At 37.4% G+C, this 20,519-nt stretch overlaps 1 protein-coding gene across 1 annotated transcript; it reads left to right on the forward strand.

The window, feature by feature from the left end:
• The first annotated feature begins 11,280 nt into the window (after positions 1 to 11,280).
• LOC143529669 (uncharacterized) lies at positions 11,281 to 14,776 on the forward strand. The gene is made up of 4 exons (XM_077025411.1): positions 11,281 to 11,712; positions 12,592 to 12,682; positions 13,704 to 13,962; positions 14,539 to 14,776. Exons 1-4 carry the CDS (start codon positions 11,605 to 11,607, stop codon positions 14,618 to 14,620), a joined length of 540 nt encoding a protein of 179 aa, XP_076881526.1. The 5' UTR covers positions 11,281 to 11,604; the 3' UTR covers positions 14,621 to 14,776.
• Positions 14,777 to 20,519: the final 5,743 nt, after the last annotated feature.

A 20,519-nucleotide genomic window follows, 5' to 3' on the forward strand; every position in this document is an offset into this window, starting at 1 on the left:
TGTGTGTTTATCCACATCTCTCGGCTAAGGGGAAGTCTTGACCGGTTTTCTCTCCTTTGATCGACCAAAGGGAGGTACCAAGCTAGGGTCTCTAGCTTCCGTTTGTACGAATCCGTATCAAGTGGTATCAGCAGCTTCAGGTTCGCAGGATGTCTGATTTCCGGAGAGATCGTCGTCAGCTTCACCGCAGATTCGCCGCCGGAGGCAGCGGCCCTGATCAACGTGATCCGAAAGACATCGATATTGAACGTTTGCAGGATCGGATTCGTGATCTAGAGTTCAAAAACGAGTTTTTGCAGCGTGCCGACCAGCGCGGTGAGGAGGAACGAACCGTTACCGACTCCGTAGGCTGGGACGGGTATGATCGTCAGGATGATTTCCACAATGTCTTCGCTAGACAACCTCGACGCACAGCATCCCCTCCCCGAACACCTGTTGATCCGTTACGGGCTCTAGGGTTACGTACGGAAATCCCGGAATTCGAAGGTCGATTACATGCTGATGATTTTATTGACTGGTTACACACAGTCAATCGGGTCTTTGACCAACGTGACATTCCAGAAAATCTGAAGGTAAAAATTGTGGCTATTCGCTTTCGTAAATACGCTTCATTGTGGTGGGAAAACTTACATAAACAATGTCAACGGGAGGGTAAACAGAAAGTAGTAACATGGGAAAAAATGAGACGGTTGTTGAAGAATAAATTCTTACCCGTTAATCACAAACAGGATTCCTTTTTAGATTATCATAATCTAAAACAGGGTTCTTTAACGGTCGAAGAATTTATTAACTCTTTTGAACAACATCTCCTTAGATGTGGCATTGACGAGGACGACGAACAGGTCATTGCACGGTTTCTGGGGGCTCTTAGGCCGGAAATTTTAGATGTTGTCAGTTTACAGCAATATTGGTCGTTTGCGGATGTTTGTTTGTTAGCACATCGGGTCGAAAAGCAGTTAGCATTAAAAGGTAAATCCTTCACCCGCTTGCCCATCAATTGGACCGTAATAGCCCCTCCCAACTCCATTAAAACAGAGCCCACTAAACAGCCAGCCCAAAACCCGCCCGTAATCCCTTCTTCGGCTCAAACCCAGGCCAGCGGTGTTACAAATGTCATGGGCTTGGACACCTGAAAAGGGACTGCCCCAATAAACAAGTGGTTGCCCTCATTGACGACCCCAAACCGGTTTATGACTCCGAACCGGAAGTCGATAACCTCGACACCACCCACCTAGTTTTACCCGATACCGGGGAAGCGTTGGTCATTCAACGCGTCCTAAACACTGTCATGGCCGATCCCTCCGACGACACCTCCTGGCGTCGTAACACTATTTTTAGAACCAAGTGTACCGCAAAAGGCAAAGTTTGTACGATTATTATCGATGGCGGCAGTTGTGAAAATATTGTGTCCTCCACTATGGTTGAAAAATTCAGTTTACCGCTTCATGACCACCCGGACCCTTACCAAGTGACATGGCTGAAAAAAGGGAATCTTCTCAAAGTCACGCATCGATGCCTTGTTCAGTTTTCGATTGGAGATAAGTACGCCGATGAGGTTTGGTGTGAGGTCTTGCCTATGGATGCGTGCCATCTTTTACTTGGTAGACCTTGGCAATATGATCGTAGGGCCAAACATGATGGGTTTCACAATACGTACTCGTTCAAAAAAGACGGTATTAATATCACCCTAGCCCCTTGCGACCCACGTATAGAACCCGGCCACTCCACGGTTGTCTCAAAATCGATCTTCACTACACTTTTAAAAACAAAAACACCCCAAGTTATTTTCGGTTTGCTCCTGGCCGAACAGAACCACGCCACTGCCCCCATCCCACCTACGGTTGCCCCTTTGATGGCCGAATATGCCGATGTTTTCCCCGATGAAATACCCTCCGGTCTCCCATTGCTGCGGGATATCCAACATTGTATCGACTTTATACCTGGGGCGAGTATACCTAACAAACCAACTTACCGTATGAACCCGACCGAATTTAATGAGTTGAACCGTCAAGTGAAGGAGTTGTTGGAAAAAGGGTTGATCCGAGAAAGTATGAGTCTGTGCACCGTGCCTGCTTTGTTAGTGCCGACACCAAATGGCACATTTCGTATGTGTGTCGACAGTCGCGCGGTAAACAAGATTACAGTCAAATACCGTTTTCCCATTCCGAGGTTCGACGATTTACTCGATTATTTACATAGGGCAAAATTTTTTTCTAAAATCGACTTGCGGAGTGGTTACCACCAAATCAGAATGCAGGAAGGTGATGAGTGGAAAACGGCTTTCAAAACACGAGACGGCCTCTATGAGTGGATGGTAATGCCGTTCGGTCTATCGAATGCACCGAGCACGTTCATGCGCCTCATGAACCATATCTTCAAACCTGTGTGTTGTTGTTTACTTCGATGATATTCTTGTTTATATTCATAACGTTGAACAGCACTTGGGCCACCTCCGAAATATTTTTGACGTTTTACGCAACCAAAAACTATTTGCAAACAAAGAAAAGTGCCACTTTTTGCAAACGGAAGTTATTTTTTTGGGTTTTTTTATTTCGGGAGGAAGCTTACGTATGATTGAGTCGAAGTTTACCGCCATTACAACGTGGCCCGTTCCTAAGTCGTTACACGATATACGGAGTTTTCACGGTCTCGCGTCTTTTTATCGCCGGTTCATAAGTAACTTCAGTTCGATCGTGGCCCCGATTACCAGTGCTTGAAGAGTTCAAAGTTTATATGGACAACCGGGGCCCAAAAGGCTTTCGATACACTCAAAACCGCGGTCACGCAAGCCCCGGTTCTGGCTATTCCGGATTTTACACAGGTATTTCAGGTGGAATGTGATGCTTCGGGTCTCGGTATTGGGGGTGTTTTATCACAAAATAACCGACCCATCGCTTTTTTTAGCGAGAAATTTAGTGACGCCCGGAAACGATACGGCACCTATGATAAGGAATTTTATGCGATTGTCCGAAGTTTGGAATACTGGCGCCATTATTTATTACCAAACGAGTTCGTTCTCTTTTCGGATCATCAGGCACTAAAATTCATCCAAGGGCAGGCTAAGCTAAACCCGAGACACGCGAAATGGGTCGAAACGCTTCAGGATTTTAACTTTGTCATTCGTCACAAAGCCGGCACCGCTAATTCCGTAGCCGATGCTTTAAGCCGACGCCCACTGTTGGTTACCACGGCTCAGTTTCATCTTCGGGGATTTGACTCTTTCTCGGCCCTCTACCCTGACGATCTTGATTTTCACAATGTTTGGCAACTCATGACTACCGGGTCTTACAAATCGTTTGTTCGGCACAATGGGTTATTGTTTCACGGGTCTAGAATCCGTGTTCCTTTATCGTCGTTTCGTGAGTCGATCGTGTTGGAATATCATCAAGGTGCCTTGGCTGGCCATTTTGGTAGAGATAAGACCGTAGCACTTGTGAAGGAACGTTTTTACTGGCCGCACTTATCAAAAACAGTTTCCATGGTCGTCAAACGTTGTCGTACATGCCACCTTGCCAAAGCCAGACATTCGAACCAAGGCCTTTACACCCCACTACCGGTTCCGCAACACCCATGGGAGGACGTTAGCTTGGATTTCGTTGTGGGACTACTAATGACGCAACGAAAAAGAGATTCAATTATGGACGTCGTCGATCGCTTCTCCAAAATGGCACATTTTGTACCATGTGCTAAAACCTTTGATGCATATCAAGTGGCAAAGTTGTATTTTAGTGAGATTGTTCGGCTACATGGGGTTCCTAAAACCATCACATCGGATCGGGATGTTAAGTTCGTAAGTCATTTTTGGCGTACGTTATGGAAGCGTTTGGGTGCGAAGTTACAATTCAGCACATCTCACCATCCTCAAACAGACGGCCAAACGGAGGTAACCAATCGATCTTTGGGTAATTTATTGCGCAGTCTAGTTGGCGATCACCCAAAACAGTGGGATCTAGTGCTGCCACAGGCAGAATTTGCTTATAACCGCTCGAATAATCAAACTACGGGTTGCAGCACATTTTTTATTGTCTACGGTCGCCAACCGTTTACCCCGTTGGATCTCGCACCTTTCCCGGAGACGGAACATGTTAGTGTGGAAGGTCAACAACAAGCCGATCAAATAAAAGAATTGCATGAAAAGGTTCGTGATCAGATTGTCAAACACAACTTGCAATACTAGTCAAGAGCCAACGAACATCGGAAGCGAGTGGTTTTCAACGAGGGTGACCTAGTGTGGATATTTTTGAGGAAAGATCGATTTCCGCCGGGTCGTTTTGGTAAGTTACAACCTCGTGCAGATGGGCCTTTTCGAGTACTCAAGCGTATAAGTGACAACGCCTACAAGATTGACTTGCCGGGCCACTATAACGTGTCAGCCACATTTAACGTTGCGAATTTGTCCCCCTACGAAGGCGACGATTTACCGGACTCGCGGGCAAGTCGTTTTTTAGAGGGGGAGGATGATACGGATCCGGCCCACTACAACCAACCTCCACTCGGCCCAGATTTGGTATCAACAACAAATGGTGGCTAATGGGCCGAGCCTACACTACAAGAAATTCAGCTATTAGCGGCGACACCAATAGCGGCGACGGCCACAACCGTTGTCGCTATTGCCTTGAGTCGCCACTATTGGTGTCGTCGCTAATAGCTCAATCCTTGTGAATAAAGTGAGATTCATTCATGTCCATTGATTAAATCATCATCCAAGGGCCACAAAACCCCCCACCCAATCTTTATCTTACCTACCTCTCAACCCATTTCCTCTCAACCTTCATCATCCCTTCTTCATCTTCTCAACACAAACCAACACAACACAATCAACCGCCATTGCCGTTGAAGCCTTGCCACCTTGAAAGTAGCTGAAGCTTTGACACCGCTGAACCTCCGTCGCCATTGCAACCGGCTTATTTTGAAAGCTCCGACAATCTTCCGTCGCCGTATCCTACCACGGCGAACAACCACCGACACTCCTTTGTCGCCGTCAAGATCTTCAAGATACAACATTCAAGATTCAAAACCCTCAAGACCTTCAAGATCCAAGACCTTCAAGATAAAAGTTCCGTCAAGATTTTCAACCACAGCCACCATCTTCATCATCAAGCCACTGTTAACCACCATGGAAATTTTTTATAAATTATTTAGAAATTATGTAAATGAACAGATTTAATGAGAAATTAATCGTGTGGTGTTGTCATTTTAAAGCTTTATACGATTGATAATGTGTTTTTTCCGTTTAACACCAAGAAATCCGTCTTTGGCAAATTTTCTGGCAAAGTCTCCGGCGACCCAATAGCGGCGACGCGCTGCACTTTAGCGGCGACAACTGGAGCTTCAGCGGTGAGGAAACAGCGGCAACAAGGTAGCGGCGACATGTCGCCGTTATTACCTTTAGCGGCGACAATCGGGGGTAATAACGGCGACTTATGTCGCCGCTAAAAGCTAAATTTCTTGTAGTGCTAGTTCGAGAAGTCCTATCCAGCCGAAGTCGAGCCTGCCTCATCTTTTATTTATTTTATTTTCGTATTTCCATTTAAATGTGTTAGTTTGTTTTTATCTTGAAACTTTGTTGGGATATTTAAACTTTGGGAATAATGAAGGCTGGATAGTTTTTGGAGTTTAAAAATTAAACTTGTGTGTGTTTATCCACATCTCTCGGCCAATGGGAAGTCTTGACCGGTTTTCTCTCCTTTGATCGACCAAAGGGAGGTACCAAGCTAGGGTTTCTAGCTTCCGTTTGTATGAATCCGTGTCAATGAAATATTATAAATATAAAGGAAATGTAAAACTATTTTAATGTAATTTTGTAAATATCTTAATCATGCTAACCAAGATTTTAGCGGGATTATTTAAAAAAAAATACTTGTGTGGTCTTTTTATTAATCATATATATATATATATATATATATATATATATATATATATATATATATATATATATATATATATATATATATATATATATATATATTACAACCTTTCATCTTTCATCTATCTCTCATGCACTCTCTTGGCAGCAACTATCTCTCCCGGCAAAGACATCATTGAAGGCATCCGGCAGCATTCAAGCCATCCGTTACACCCTCAACCATCATTCATTTCAAGAAATCATTGAAAGATTATCACATGACAAGTGCATCTAGTTTCCTCAATTTAGGTAACAGGCTACGTTAACCTGAAATCCCAGTTGTTCATCAAGAGGCTGTTGCGTGAGGTATGTTATGTTCTTGTGTAGAGAACTTAGATGAATGCCAAGATTGGAACTTTTAACAGTTTTCTTTTACCTAAATTGATACCTGATTATTAATTTAATTGGTTGTTAATATTCATCTGGCTAGCATTCTGTTATTATAGTTAATGTTTATATTTTTAAATAATAACATGATATATTTAGTTAATTTTTAATGTCTAGACGATGTTGTTTACCCAGATCGACTCCTTCACTTGCTCTAACAACTGAACTTACTTGCTAGATGCTGAGGTATACCTTTTGATCAATTTGGTTTTCTTAATTATTATATTTTTGTTGACACTGATTCCAATTAATTCAAAAATATGAATATAGTTAATAAAGAATATAAGTAATGTTTCCTGAATTATGTGCATTTGTTGGATGGCATCACTTTTGTGTCACAAATGCGCGCTCGCAGATCACATTGTCGGTGACCTACAAGTTCAAAGGTAATACGATCAGTTGGTAGACGGTACACCGGATTGACTCAGATGTGTAACATCTGGTTGTGTTCTCGATGTGGTTTCGAAAAGATTGGATTCGCAAGCTAAACTCACCCTTGTACAAAGCCTTTGGTCAGGTTGTTGGTTTTGTAGCCGGTGATGGTGACTCCAAGTTTGTATCAGGGTTGGCCTCTTTACTTACATGTTATGCCTCTGATTCTTTAAAGAGTCGAGACAATGGACTCAAATGGGCTTTAGTTGAGCTTCTGAATGAAGTTTTACCATCAGTTCTTTGTGTTTTTATAAATTTTGATTTGTTATAAAAGAAGGTATGGTTGGATATAAGGATGACAAAATAATTTTGGATGCAAAGTGTGCTTATCAATTATTTCAATCAGGTTGCCTGAATATGCTATATTTCGGTTGGTGTTTAGGTATGATTGTTTCATCCGCACTAATTTTATGAAAGTTTCTGAAGCGTGTTCTGGTAGAATAACGAGTATGCGTTTTGTTGAGCCCCATCAAGGTATCTCCTTCAGTTCTTTCTTGATTTTTTTCCTTTGTTTAAACTAACCTGATACAAAATAACATTCTTCTGTGTTGCAGGTTTGAATTTTAGCTGCTTTTTCACACATTAACGGGCATACATATGTTGTGTTTAACTTGTTAAAATGGGTCATTTTAAAAAATTATCGACTTGGTTTGGGTCACAACGTGTTATTTTGAAAAGGTATAGATTTAGTCTGGGTCAAAACGGGCCATTTTAAAAATGTGTTGGTTTGGTTCAGGTCAAAACGGGCCATTTTTTTAAAAAGGTATCGGTTTGGTTCGGGTCATTATAAAAATGTATCAATTCGGTTCATTTAAAATGGGGTCATTTTAAAAAGATATCGATCCGGTTTGGGTCACGCTATTTAAAAAAGGTATTGATTTAGTTCGGGTCAAAATGGGCTATTTTAAAAAGGTATCGGTTTGGTTTGGGTCAAAACAGGCCATTCTAGAAATGTATCAGTTTGATTCGGGGCCAAAAGAGGCCAATTTATAATGGTATCACGGTTGTATCACAGCTGCTCGCTCGTCACATATGCAGATCTCATTGTTGTTTGGTTTTAACAACTTAGTATACTTCTCTCTCATTTACCTTGGTTTCTCATGCAATCGAGGGTCGGATGCCTCATGTATTTTTAGATATCATTCTTGCCTAATCCAATTGTTGGTGTCTATCAACCATATCATTCTAGCTAAAAAAAAGTTGAAGAAATTATGTGTAACTTCATCCCTCGTCTAAACAGGAAATCTGAATCAAAGACCTTATTGTTCACCCTAATTATTTCTTAGGACTTGAGGTTTCTTACTTGAACAACGCCTTCTGTTTATTGGTTGTGTTCTTTGGGCTGATCGGGTTGATAAACTTTGAGCATTAGATTAGATTTAGCATTTATGACTTATCTTGTAATTAGAAAATTTTTAAGATATTGTTTAAGCTTTGTATAGTAGAATGCCAATATCAACTTACTTAAGTTTAAAAGATAAGATTAAGATAACTTAAACTTATCACCGTATCGTAAATTAATTAAAACAAACTATTATGAATATAGATATTACTGTGTTTATTATTATGATTATCAACTACTAAATATAGATTAGCTTATTCTTTAAGCCCCCCCCCCCCCCTCTCCCTTATAAATACCTATTGGTATTTTATTGTGTGAGACAACAATTAATAATACAAACTTATTATCTCTCTAATTCTCTTCTCACTTCTTGCAAGTAGGCTTGTTACGAAAACACGTTATCCGTACGAGGTGCTTTTAGACTTGAGTCATTGTAAGGTACGCCACATAAATTAATACCTGTTTCTATCTCTCAACCTAATCTATGTTGTAATTCATACAATTTTGGGATTAAAGAGATTTATATTTATGTATTTAATATGCTTACTAATTTGATTAATCAGGCTTTCTTTTTCGTTAATAAAGTTACTATGAAAGTTGAAAACAAGTTTTACATGGATATTGGTGATTTTACTAATGATGATAGAAGTGTTGATATCCCGGTGGTTAAAAAGACCTTAATAAAGAAACTCACATGGATATTGGAAGTGTTGATATCCAGGTGGTCAAAAAGACCTAAATGAAGAAACTCATATGGATATTGCTGATTTTACTAATGATGCAACTAAATTGGATTATGATGATTTTCTTACTAATCCAGCCAATTTAAGTTATGTTATTTGCTTGATGTTTCTTTCAGACTTTATGTTTGAGATTATGATTTTGTTTCACATTATGTTTTGGGATTTCTTTTTATGCATGAAGTATCTTAAATGTTTTATTTATGCAAATTCATTTTATTTTATTTTGAAGCATATGGAGCGGTTAACTAAACTCTCTATTAATGGTGAATATATATTTAATAGACAGTGCAACTACACATACAATTCTAAAAAAAAGTAACTATTTTTCTAATTTAGTTAAAAAAGAGGCAAACGTTAGTACCATATCTGGTAGAACAAAATTAATTGAGGGTATTAGAGAAGCTTATATTGTGTTACATGGTGGAACCCAATTTAAATTTAAGAATGCTATATTTTCCCCATTGTCTCAAAGAAATCAAATAAGCTTTAAATATATTCGTCTAAATAGGTATCATGTTGAGACAATAAGTGAGGGGTATAATGAGTACCTTCAAATCATAAGTATGAAATCGGATGAAAAGCATGTATTAGAAAAGCTACCCGTACTTGCCTCCAGTTTGTATTGCACTAAAATTATTGCAATTGAATCTAATATGGTCATAAACAAGAAGTTTATGGACAAAGAAAATTTTTATGATTTGGCATGACTGGTTAGGCCATCCCGGTTATGCAAAAAATTACAGAAGATTCATGTGGGCATTCTTTAAAGAACCAAATGGTTCTTCAGACTAAGGACATTACATGTGTTGCATGCTCAAAAGGGAAGTTGATTACTCATCCATCACCAATTAAGGTGGGGACTGAATCCCTTAGGGGGTGTTTGGTACAGAGAATGGAAAAGGAGAGAAAATAGAAATGGAAATGGAATTGTAGAGAAAGAGAATTGGTATGGAGAATGAGAATCATTTCTCTTGTTTGGTACACGAGAAAATAAACAGAGAACTCTACCATACCCAACCCCACCTCCACCCAACTTGACACCACTCAACACCGCAGCCCCACCACCACAGCCCCACCACCACAGCCCCACCACCACCAGCCCCACCACCACAGCCCCACACCACAGCCCTTTCTTCAACCACAGCCCACCACCACCGGCTGCTGCCACCAAATCCCCTTCTTCAACCACAGTACACAAGAAATTAAAAAGATTCAAATTTTTGGAACATAAGATATAGAAAAAGGAGGCTCAGATCTGTCATCACTGCCTCTTTGGAGATTTTGTGGTGGTGGTTGTGGTGGCGATGATGATGATGATAATCAGAAGCCACCTGCGACCACCGCCGATTTCCACCACCACTGTCACCCACCTGCGACCACAATCACCCGACCATCTGAAAACCCTAACCTACCACGAACCACCACTTGAAACCCTAATCTCCGTTCACCCGTACCACCTGCAACCTACAACCGGTTACCATCTCTGTGTTCACCACTGCGAACAGCGGAGACGGGGTGGTGGTTGCAGACTTGGAGACGAGGTGGCGGTTGCAGACTTGGAGACGAGGTGGCGGCCGGAGACGAGGTGGTGGCCGGAGACGAGGTGGTGACATGCTATGAGGAGGCTGCTGAGAAATGGATTTCCTTTTGTTTTAAAGAGAAATGGAATTCTCTAGTTTTAGAGAAATAGAAAGAGAAATAGAAATGAAAAGTGGAAAACAAACAAAAGAAATATTTCTAATTCCATTTATCCCTAATCAAATCCCTCTACCAAACACCCCCTTACTTTATTGGAAAGAATACATGGGGATATATGTGGGCCCATACACCCTTCTAGTGGATCATTTAGATATTCTATGGTTCTAATTGATGCATCAATTAAATGGTCACATGTGTGCTTACTATCAAGTCGTAATATGCCATTTGCACGACTACTTGCCCAGTTGATAAGGCTAAGAGCATATTTTCCAAATCACCCCATTAAGAAAAATCGATTGGATAAAGTTGGTGAATTTATATCCCAATCATTTAATGATTATTACATGTCTATTGGTGTTTCATTGTATGAGACACTAATTAATAATATAAACTTACTCTCCCTAATTCCCTTCACATCTTCTTGCTAGTATGCTTGTTACAAAACACAAACTGCTATATAGGGATGAACGTTTTTGGTACGGGTACCGATTGGTACCGGTACCGAATTCGGTACCAAGTTTTGACTTTTCGGTATCGGTACAATACCAGTACCGAACCGATACCGGTACCGAACCGAACATTTCGGTACAGGTACCGATACCAACTATTTCCGAATTTCGAGATCAGGATTTTCGAAATCGGTACGATATCTATATTTTCGTTATAGAATTGTCATATCACGCGCGTGCTATATATATCTTTCCTCTTTGAGCAACCAATTATATAAAAAAGCAAATTAAAATAATATGGTACCTATAGAATAGAAATGGTCAATATTTTCTTGTAACTCTCTCCATAAAACTAGCCCCCATACTTTATAAATTCGACCCAAAAAAAATAAATCTATTAAAAATACTCAAACCACCCAAACCCATCCTCATCATAACTTGTGAATTGGGCCTTCTGTTCCTCCACTATATATTAAAAACCTTGTATTCTATGACCGCCCTATTTCACTTTCTATATATCACCACCAACACTTTCTTCCTTCATATTCGTTATCATCGAGTTCTTGTGTCACATATAATCTCTTTGTGCTTGCTTACTTACCTGGTCAGCTAAATTCTGGGATTCTTAGATTCTACAAAAATAAATTCATGCAAGGAGAATTATTAAGAAATATGAAAGCTGATAGCTTCACAGTGGATATGGAACCTTTCTCCCATCTCAGCCACAAAGATCTCATCCTTAGTTCAAGAATTATTGTAAGTCATTTGGGTTCTTATCTAGTTATCTAATAACATGGTTGTAGAAGTCGTTAAGCGCGAGTTAGAAGTACTCAGGAATTACTCTTCGAGTAATCGACCTAGACAGGAGTACTCGGGGATTACTGGTCGAGTACTTGGTGCTAGGCTCAATTATTGCAACCATGTCTAAGAAGATACAATTTGTGTTTTTACCAAAATTGTTGGAAAGGGTTGTGTTTAAGTCATCTTTATTTGAACTTTGCTGTTTTTGCAATCAAGGTAGGTCTTTCTTCCAAAATCCAAGGTTTAGTATTTTGATAAAAATTTAAGAAGATTTTGATTGTTACTTAATATAATAATATTTTAAAACTGAGAAAACCTAAAATAACAATGAAACAAGTCAACAACCAATTAACTACCTGACTACCAAGAACACCACAAAGATTATTATTTTCTAATGTGTACCCTATTCAAAGTCCTTGATTAGGTGTGTGTTAGGTTCTTTGATGGTGTTATGTCTCCTACGTGTTTTTAATATATCTGATATTTTTTTAATAACAAAATTCTTTAAGTTATTTGTCTTTACCAATAGACATCACCCTATCACCCTATTATAATATTTCTGATTATGTTTTGAAGTTTAAAAAAGTTATTCAATTACACTAGTTTTCATTTAAAATATTTGTTTTAGATGAAACTTATAACAAAGATATATATCATTAAAGACGACTTTTAGAGTAGTACACAAGTTAACCAAATCCTTCAAATACCATATTTACTTTTTCTTTAAATAACTTCAGACTTAATTTAAAGTAGATAACACGTTAATAAAAAAAATCTTTTTTCAAATGGTTTTACTTATTGTTTACTCAACATGTGGATATTTTCTAATTGCAGAGGAGTCCATCAAGAAAAGGAAGTGATAAGAAGATGATATCGAATTATGCAATGCATGACGGCGATGGAGATACTATCCATTCACCTAAAGGTTCTTCAAGAATATCTTTTTAATTATTATCGTTATTATATAATTAATTATATTTTGCTTTGTCGTTAATTAATAATAACGAGGCACGTTTATTGACTAGCAATTTGGCTTATCTTTCGAGTTTCATCACGTTCCAAAACTAACAAGAAAATTTTGTTTGACCAAAGGAATTTGATAAAGACTTATCGAATCCGAAAATTTTGTTTGACCAAAGAGAATGGTTCAAGCTAGCCATGAAAAGAGTAGTAAAATAATTTTACACGTGGGTTAGTGTATTAAGATTATATTATGAAATTAATATGAATTAAATTTCTTATGTGAGGTTGTGGTTTGAGTCTCACATTAAGTCAGGGGACTTTTCAATTATGGGTTTCATCTGAGTGGACGGAACAGGTCATCTTGTTTTGATCATGACCATGAAAAGAAAAGTAAAATAATTTTACATGTGGGTTAATCTATCGGGCTTATATTATGAAATTAATATGAACCGGACTTTTCTGGTCTGGGGTCGTGTGTTTGAGACTCGGCTAGAACATTTTGTTCTATGTTTAGTCAGGGGGGTTTATAGTTGTGGGTTTTCTTCTAAGTGGTTGAATCAGGTCACCATATTTTAATTATGTCAAGTCATGAATAGAATAGTAAAGTAATTGCACATGGGTTAATATATCGGGTATTATATTAAGAAATTGAAAGGAAAAAGAAGGCAAAGTTCATATTTGAAAGGAAGTCCACAATTACGACAAAATGCATGAGCAAAATGTACATAGATTGATTGTATAACTATTAGAAAGTAAATAATACTTAGTATGAAATGAACACATGTTTACTTTTGAAATAAAGTTTACGTAAATTGAACTGGATTTTTTTTGTAATTACTAGCTAATTAACGTCATAAAAAGATTAATTATAACCGCCTTTACGAATAACTATGATTGTAAAAGTTTAGTTTATATAGTTGAGATAAAAGAACACTGTAATTACTTTTTGTTTCTAAATACAATTTTTATTTTACAATGGCCAGCTTTTTTGATGGCGGGAACCATGCCAGAAAAGTTGATGTTGTTGGATCACACCGCCAACCACATCAACAGCCCACAAGTCCACCATCAAATTGCCATCATGACCGGTGGCACCACGCCAACCACCGCCACCTCAGTGGCCCCAACCAAAGCTCCCCCCGGACCACCAACCAAAAGCAGTGCTTTTTGGAAGAGATCAAGAAGTTTTAAGCAATCATCCATAATTAACCCCAGAAGAATTCTCATTTTCTTTGCCACCTTGTAAGTACAATATTCAATTTTTGATCAGTATAAAAAGTTAGCTCATTCTACGTACCTTTTTACTTATATTTTCAAGGCAATTTGGATTTTAATATTTCAAACCTAATAATTCATGCTAACGATATGACTAAAGACACTACTAATTTTCATTTTGGTTCATAGAGACACGCTAATTCTACATGCATAGTGTTTTACTCATATCTTCAAGCCAATTTACATTTTAATATTTCAAACTATTAGGCAATAGCTAATATAATAATCCATACTGATAATGTGACTAATAGCATTCATCACTTTCGCTTTTGCTGATAAAGACATTATCACTCTCACTAATAAGTAACTTTGTTAGTGCCTTGACTGATGGGTGATAAGTGGCACATGGAGTTATTTATTCGTTAATGAAAATGCAGAATTGATTGTTGAGCAACACTTCGTAGTTTGAATTATTAAGATCTATTTTCTTTCAATTTTCAAACAAAGAAGTAAAATTGATTATTTTTGTGTAATAAAATTTAAACTTTGAACATCTTTTCAGTAATAAAATTTATACGTGCTTTTTGTGATTATATTTGACAGGTCAAGCATTGGAACCGTCCTACTGATATGCCTAACTCTATCAGTGTCAAGGTACAATGAAGATGACAACTCGCACGCCTAAATCTAACAGACCAACACTAGTGACTGAGTGCTGGCAGTTTTTCTCTTTTTGTTTATAGAAAAAGAAGACAAGGATAAAGAGCACTATGAGTATAAAATGCTAAAATATACATGGGCCGGTTAGGATACCTTTAATTTGTGGCCAGAAATTGCAATATTTTTTGTACATCCATTTCTGCTTTATGAATATGCGGTTTTAACTAGTTTGTATCTCTCCTTTTTTCTCTTGCATATTGTGAGTTTTAATATGAATTAGATCTTAACTGAATCGCTTCTATATTGAATAAAAAATTGAGTGAGTGGGCTATAGGCAATAAAGCTTAATGGGTGATGACTGCATAAATCTAACCCTAATGGGGCTCACAAGTCACAACTCACTATATATAGTCTGCACATAAGAGTATCTTCAACGGATGCTATAAAGACTCTACCACGGCAAAAATTGTTTCACTCACCCCCCCCCCCCCACCCCCCAACTTGATGTCACATTCTGAAAGACGTCCAAAAGCTCTCTTGCTGATGCTATATCTCAAAAAACAAAAACCTATTAGGACCGAAATCATTATTTACCTGTTCTTATATTATCTCCTAAACTTAGGGATAATTTCTAACCTTCTTCTCACAATTATCTTTTGTTATCGATGTCAATCTCTATCATTCTTCATGTGATAAAAAGAATAAAATTAAAGCTTCATCAAATATATATAAAAGATAAAATCATCATGCCCTAAAATATGATAATAGTTGGTAAATAATGCATAAAACATGAATTTTTGTGCTCACCTAAATTCCCAAGCACAGCCACATGACAATAAAGCACATATTTGAGTCCAAATAGGTTAAACATGATGCACGATTCCTAGGCAACTTTAGAAAGACGATTTTTTATGAATGTCACTTTTGTAACCCCTACCAATCAAAGAGGACCTCCACTTTTCATATTCAACTTTCTATAGTAACCCTTTTCATATTAGTTGTCACATCCGCAATATTCTTGTAGCATTAATTTTTTTTAATAGAAGGCCATGGTTACTTTAGCACGCCAATGTGCTTAGTGATTGTTGCAAAACTCTCTAGGGTTGGAGTGCCATACTCAAATTAGACACCCACACCTACAAAAGGTGTAGCCCACTCACTAACTTAATGATTAGGTCGGTTCATAGAGAGATTGCAACCAGTCTTCATGATCAGAATGTCACTTTCGTAACCCCTACCAATCAACACATTTCTAAAAATACACTTCTTAAATTGTTGTTGCATCCCAATATTATTCTCCCAACTTTAATTTGATGTACATTAGGGATTCTGATCTTATTGTACAGTGTCTTCTCACGGATTTTACGTTTCTTTTTACTTGAATCTTGACGTATAGACATGATCAGTGGAGGATGCAGCAGACAAGCAGAGGTATCCCGGAATACCCATCAATTTTCTTAATGAAAAGCAAAATTAGTGGAAAATCATTTTTCTTCTTCGTTTTAATACACCCGAGTAAATATTATGATACCCTTAATCTAAATAAGATATTGTATGTAGCAAGTGTTAGAAAAAAGTAAGAATGATAGAAATGAGTTTACTAAATATTTCTCATATTTTGAGACTTTTGTCTTTTGGCAAGTTGTTGGGTTTCCCTTGACGAGAGGGCAAGAGATGGGCCATACGCTAGAGTTGAAATGGACTTTAAACTGCATGCTAAGAAAGCCTCCGTTTTCTTTCTACCTTTGATCAAAGTCCATCAACAAAAGTTTGATTTTTCATTGTAATAAAAACCATAAATAAACAAACTAAATAAATAGCAACAATAAACTTGAAAGACGATTATGGATGCCATGTTGAACATGATTGTTAGTGAACTTCGTTCTACCATCACTTCGAAAAATCTCAGCTTGCATTCAAATTGTGTAGTCACAAAGGGTAAAAAGGTCACCAAAACATTATAAAATCTGATTTTACTTTAAGTAGCTAGATAAAACCAAGTGAACCATGAGTCAGCATCTATAAAAGTGGGCACAACATGAGTAACCATCCATCTAACACCCCAAAGTTTCTAATAATCAAACGGATTCTAATTATTATGACTATTTATATTCTTGTAATGGGTTATTCGTTTAACGGGTTTATGAGTTCGGTTATGGATTAAGCAAATATAAAAACACAAGGGGCACAAGAGGTGATTATGTGAAAAAGGAATAAACCCTACAATTTACAACCACCCTCCCTCATTCCATTCAACTTATCTTTCAAGAAACCTTAGGAGAGAAAGAGAGGCTGGTCGGGTTAACATTTTGGGCTTGGATTTGGTATTTGAGCACACCATCATGTAGGAAATCACATTCATGAAGATTGGCTGGTGGAAATCGACAGCAATAAACTCCAACATCCTCAAATTGGTCGAGAAAGAGTCGAGCTTATTTAAAGGTAACAAACTTGTTTAAAGCTTGTTTTTTGCTAAAATACTTGCATGAGGACTCAAGTGTTGCTAATCGGAACCTAGGGATCTTTAAACTCTCCAACTTAAATCATTACAGGCATTAGATCGAGAAATATCAAAAATCAAATCTGGACGTCAATTTGATGATTAACAGCAGGTAGTTTTCGCTTTGCATGATTTTCGTTTAATGACCTAGTTCTTGCTTTGAGAATGGTTTTCGCAGAGGAGCACAGTTTTTGCATTATGATATAATTTTCACTTGGATCAAGATAGCATGTAATTATAGTTTTCGCATTTATGAAGTTTTTGCAAATGCCATATGTAAACTAAGAAATGCAAAAACTATGATAACACAATAACTAGGTAGGGGCTAGTGTAAATTAGTAACTCTCATGCGAAACCTATAAATTGTTGGTCCCGTTTGATATATTGTTAGGTTTTTGTATTAGATTGCTTTTGTAATATGTTTTATTCATATGTTTATGTTTAGCTTTGGTTGTAACTGGGCATGAGGCCATAGACAATGTTATTGTCTTGATGGGCCGGCCGAAGTGACCCATTATGTAATAACCTAGATATGGGTATAAATACACATGTACTCCATATTCTAGGTAAGCTTTTGGAAATAACAATTCTTTTCTTCTCCTAATTTCTCTCTCTATAGTGTGTTATGTGTTTCTTGACCCGAGATCCGAATATTCTTGGTGATTTTTCGCTCACCAAGTCTACGGTTTTATCTGAGATTAGTTATTAGATCCATAACGAGACCTACAATTGGTACCATAGCTTTCGCTCAACTATTGAGATTCTTGGGCCTTCCATCTTCGGGTTTTGATCAAGAAAGTCAGTGTTTGTTAATACATCTATTGTCGTCTCGTTCTTTGTGTTTAGTTTAGTAATTTATAATAGTCTGAGGACTAGTTTTGACAATAATCTAAGTTCATTCACTAAGCGATGTTAGCTAATGAACAGTTTTGGTTCCTCATACACTATAGGAGGTTAGCGCATGAGATGTTAATATATCAGGCCATTCGCTAGGGGAATGTCTAGCGAATGTGACTCATTCGCTAAGTCTGTTTAGAGAATGAGTCGTCATCTATATATACCCCTGTAACCTTATTATAATTAACAATCTGATTATTTTGTTTAATCCCGCTCGTTACTCTGCCCGGTTGTTCTCTCAATACATGCACAAACACACACCATAACCCTAATCGTTGATAATCGATCAAATCATAAGACTAGATCCTTCAATATACGAATCATGATGAACATCGTGGTCTCTCAAGTGATATTAGAGCTTTCTGGATGTTTTGATTGATCAATTTGTTAACTGATTAGTAACTAAAGTCTAATTGAATCAAGGATTGTGCGAATCAATTGGAATTAGGTATGGATTGATTGAATTGGACTGTTATGATCAATTTGGTTTGATTTGGATTTGGATTTGAACGGGAGTATACAGTATTTTGAACTTTGGTTTTGATTTTAATTAGTCAAAATTATATGAGTTATTGACTTATTTGTGGTTGGTCGTGCACAGATTGTGATTCAGAGTGTTTGTGGTTTGGTTTCGAGTGAATTGTTGATTTGATTTGGCGTGGTTTGTGCTTGGTAAGGTTATTGGGTTTTGAACTTGAGGATATGAGTTCATTCGCAAATTTCTTGAGCTTTGGTGAGTTCATACGCTATCAAACATGAGTTCATTCACTAAGCAGTTGTAAGTTTGTTACAACTGTTCTAACAGCTCATTCGTTATTTTCTAACCCATTCATTACCAGATTTCATTAAATCCATTCACCATTCGTTACTCATTCGCTATATCCATTCGTTCATCTGTTCATTTCACTCATTCGTTAAGTACATTCACTAAACACTTCATTTGTTATATCCTGACATCGGGATGTGGTACCCCAAGGACGATAGTTTCGAGCTTACTGCTTATACAGATTCGGACTATGGATGTTGTAAGATTAATTTCAAGTCTACCACTGCGGGTTGATAATCGGTCTTCATCAGACCAGTCAAAGATAAAAAGGAATTGTGCTCCTAATCATCTTAAACTAGTTAGGGTAAGAAAGGTGTCAAACCACGAAGAGTTTGTGTCGGTGATCTAAATTTATTTGATTAATAATTATGAAGTTTTTTAGGTAATCGTACAGAATAAATATGATTGGATTTGAAATAATTATTTTTAAGTTTTAATGAAAACAAGTAACGATTTTTAAGAAATATAATTGAGTTGTAAGCAATGATTATGAAACAAATCACACCTGGGTTTCAAGTTCTATAAGCATTAGGGTTACACACTATAAAAACGAGTTCATGCAATCACCATGGTTATTTAGGTTCAATAAATAATTTCCCAACAAAAAGTATCAATGCTCGTCTATCCTAGGCAAATGGTGCAAGAAAATCTCACACAAAGAATCTTGGATAGGTATATTCAATATATATTAAGAACATTAATTAACCCTCGCACACATCATGGACACTAGCAATTATCATCTTATGAGGTCAGTGGTGAAAGAAATACCTAACAACATATGTTCATAATAATGAGAAGTCACACAATTCGTGTTCAAACCAAACAATTACATAAAATATTATCTTAATTCGTAGATGTGAGAAATCCTAAAAATTACAGAACTCTACACCCAGGAATGATTACGGATGGATTAGCCTCATGGTTGTGGAGACCACCTTCAGTTTTCTTTTACAATCTTATCTTCAATTGGATGTCAAGTGATGACCTCTAATGGTGTTGAATGTTCCCCCCCAAAAAATAATTGTTCTTCCTTCCCTGATGTCGTCTACTTTTCGCCCGTGCCTAATAATGTCATTTTATAATTGGAGTCCTCCACCCTTTTTATTAACTAGGGACAAAAGAAAAACTCCTAAAATAATGTGGAGTTAAAGAAATAATTGTTTGGAGTCAATACTCTTCCGTTTTCCTTGTTAACCATCCCCTAAATTATTTAGCATCCAAAACTCTCATAAGATAGTTGGAGTCAAACCCCTCTCTACCGTATCTGGTCCTTTGTTTCCGTCTTCCATTCATTAAATCAAATTAACATAAATGCATTCAAAGGCAACAAACAAAATTTGATTTAAATTGGATGTCATTTAATAATATTGTTTCCTTGCGAAACATTTTTCTTAGTTTTATTAATTAAATACTAAAACAAATAATACTAAAAAGCAATATACTTCTAACAACATTAAATGTATATCAAGACTAGAAATAGGTAATTAACTATGATAAATACGAGTAATACACAAACCCATCACATCCTCTTACTTATTATTTGCCTGTCCTCAAGCAAACTCTTATGCAACACATCCGCCTCTATCATAGATACATCAATTAACTTCGTTAATGTTAGTAAGGTTCATGGTCATGCTTGATTTCCAAGGCTTACACTTTCTAGATTGACAGCCCAACAAATACATTTTGTGATGCGTTAAA

Source organism: Bidens hawaiensis, unplaced genomic scaffold, assembly GCF_021521415.1.
Source record: "Bidens hawaiensis isolate Kalapana, Puna unplaced genomic scaffold, B.hawaiensis_p1.1 tig00008636_1, whole genome shotgun sequence".
Classification (NCBI taxonomy): Eukaryota; Viridiplantae; Streptophyta; class Magnoliopsida; order Asterales; family Asteraceae; genus Bidens; species Bidens hawaiensis.

Coding starts and splice junctions, on each gene's coding strand:
- LOC143529669 (XM_077025411.1), top strand. CDS start 11,605: ATGCAAGGAGAATTATTAAGAAATATGAAAGCTGATAGCTTCACAGTG. Junction 11,713..12,591: donor TCCTTAGTTCAAGAATTATT/GTAAGTCATTTG, acceptor TTCTAATTGCAG/AGGAGTCCATCAAGAAAAGG. Junction 13,963..14,538: donor CTCATTTTCTTTGCCACCTT/GTAAGTACAATA, acceptor TATATTTGACAG/GTCAAGCATTGGAACCGTCC.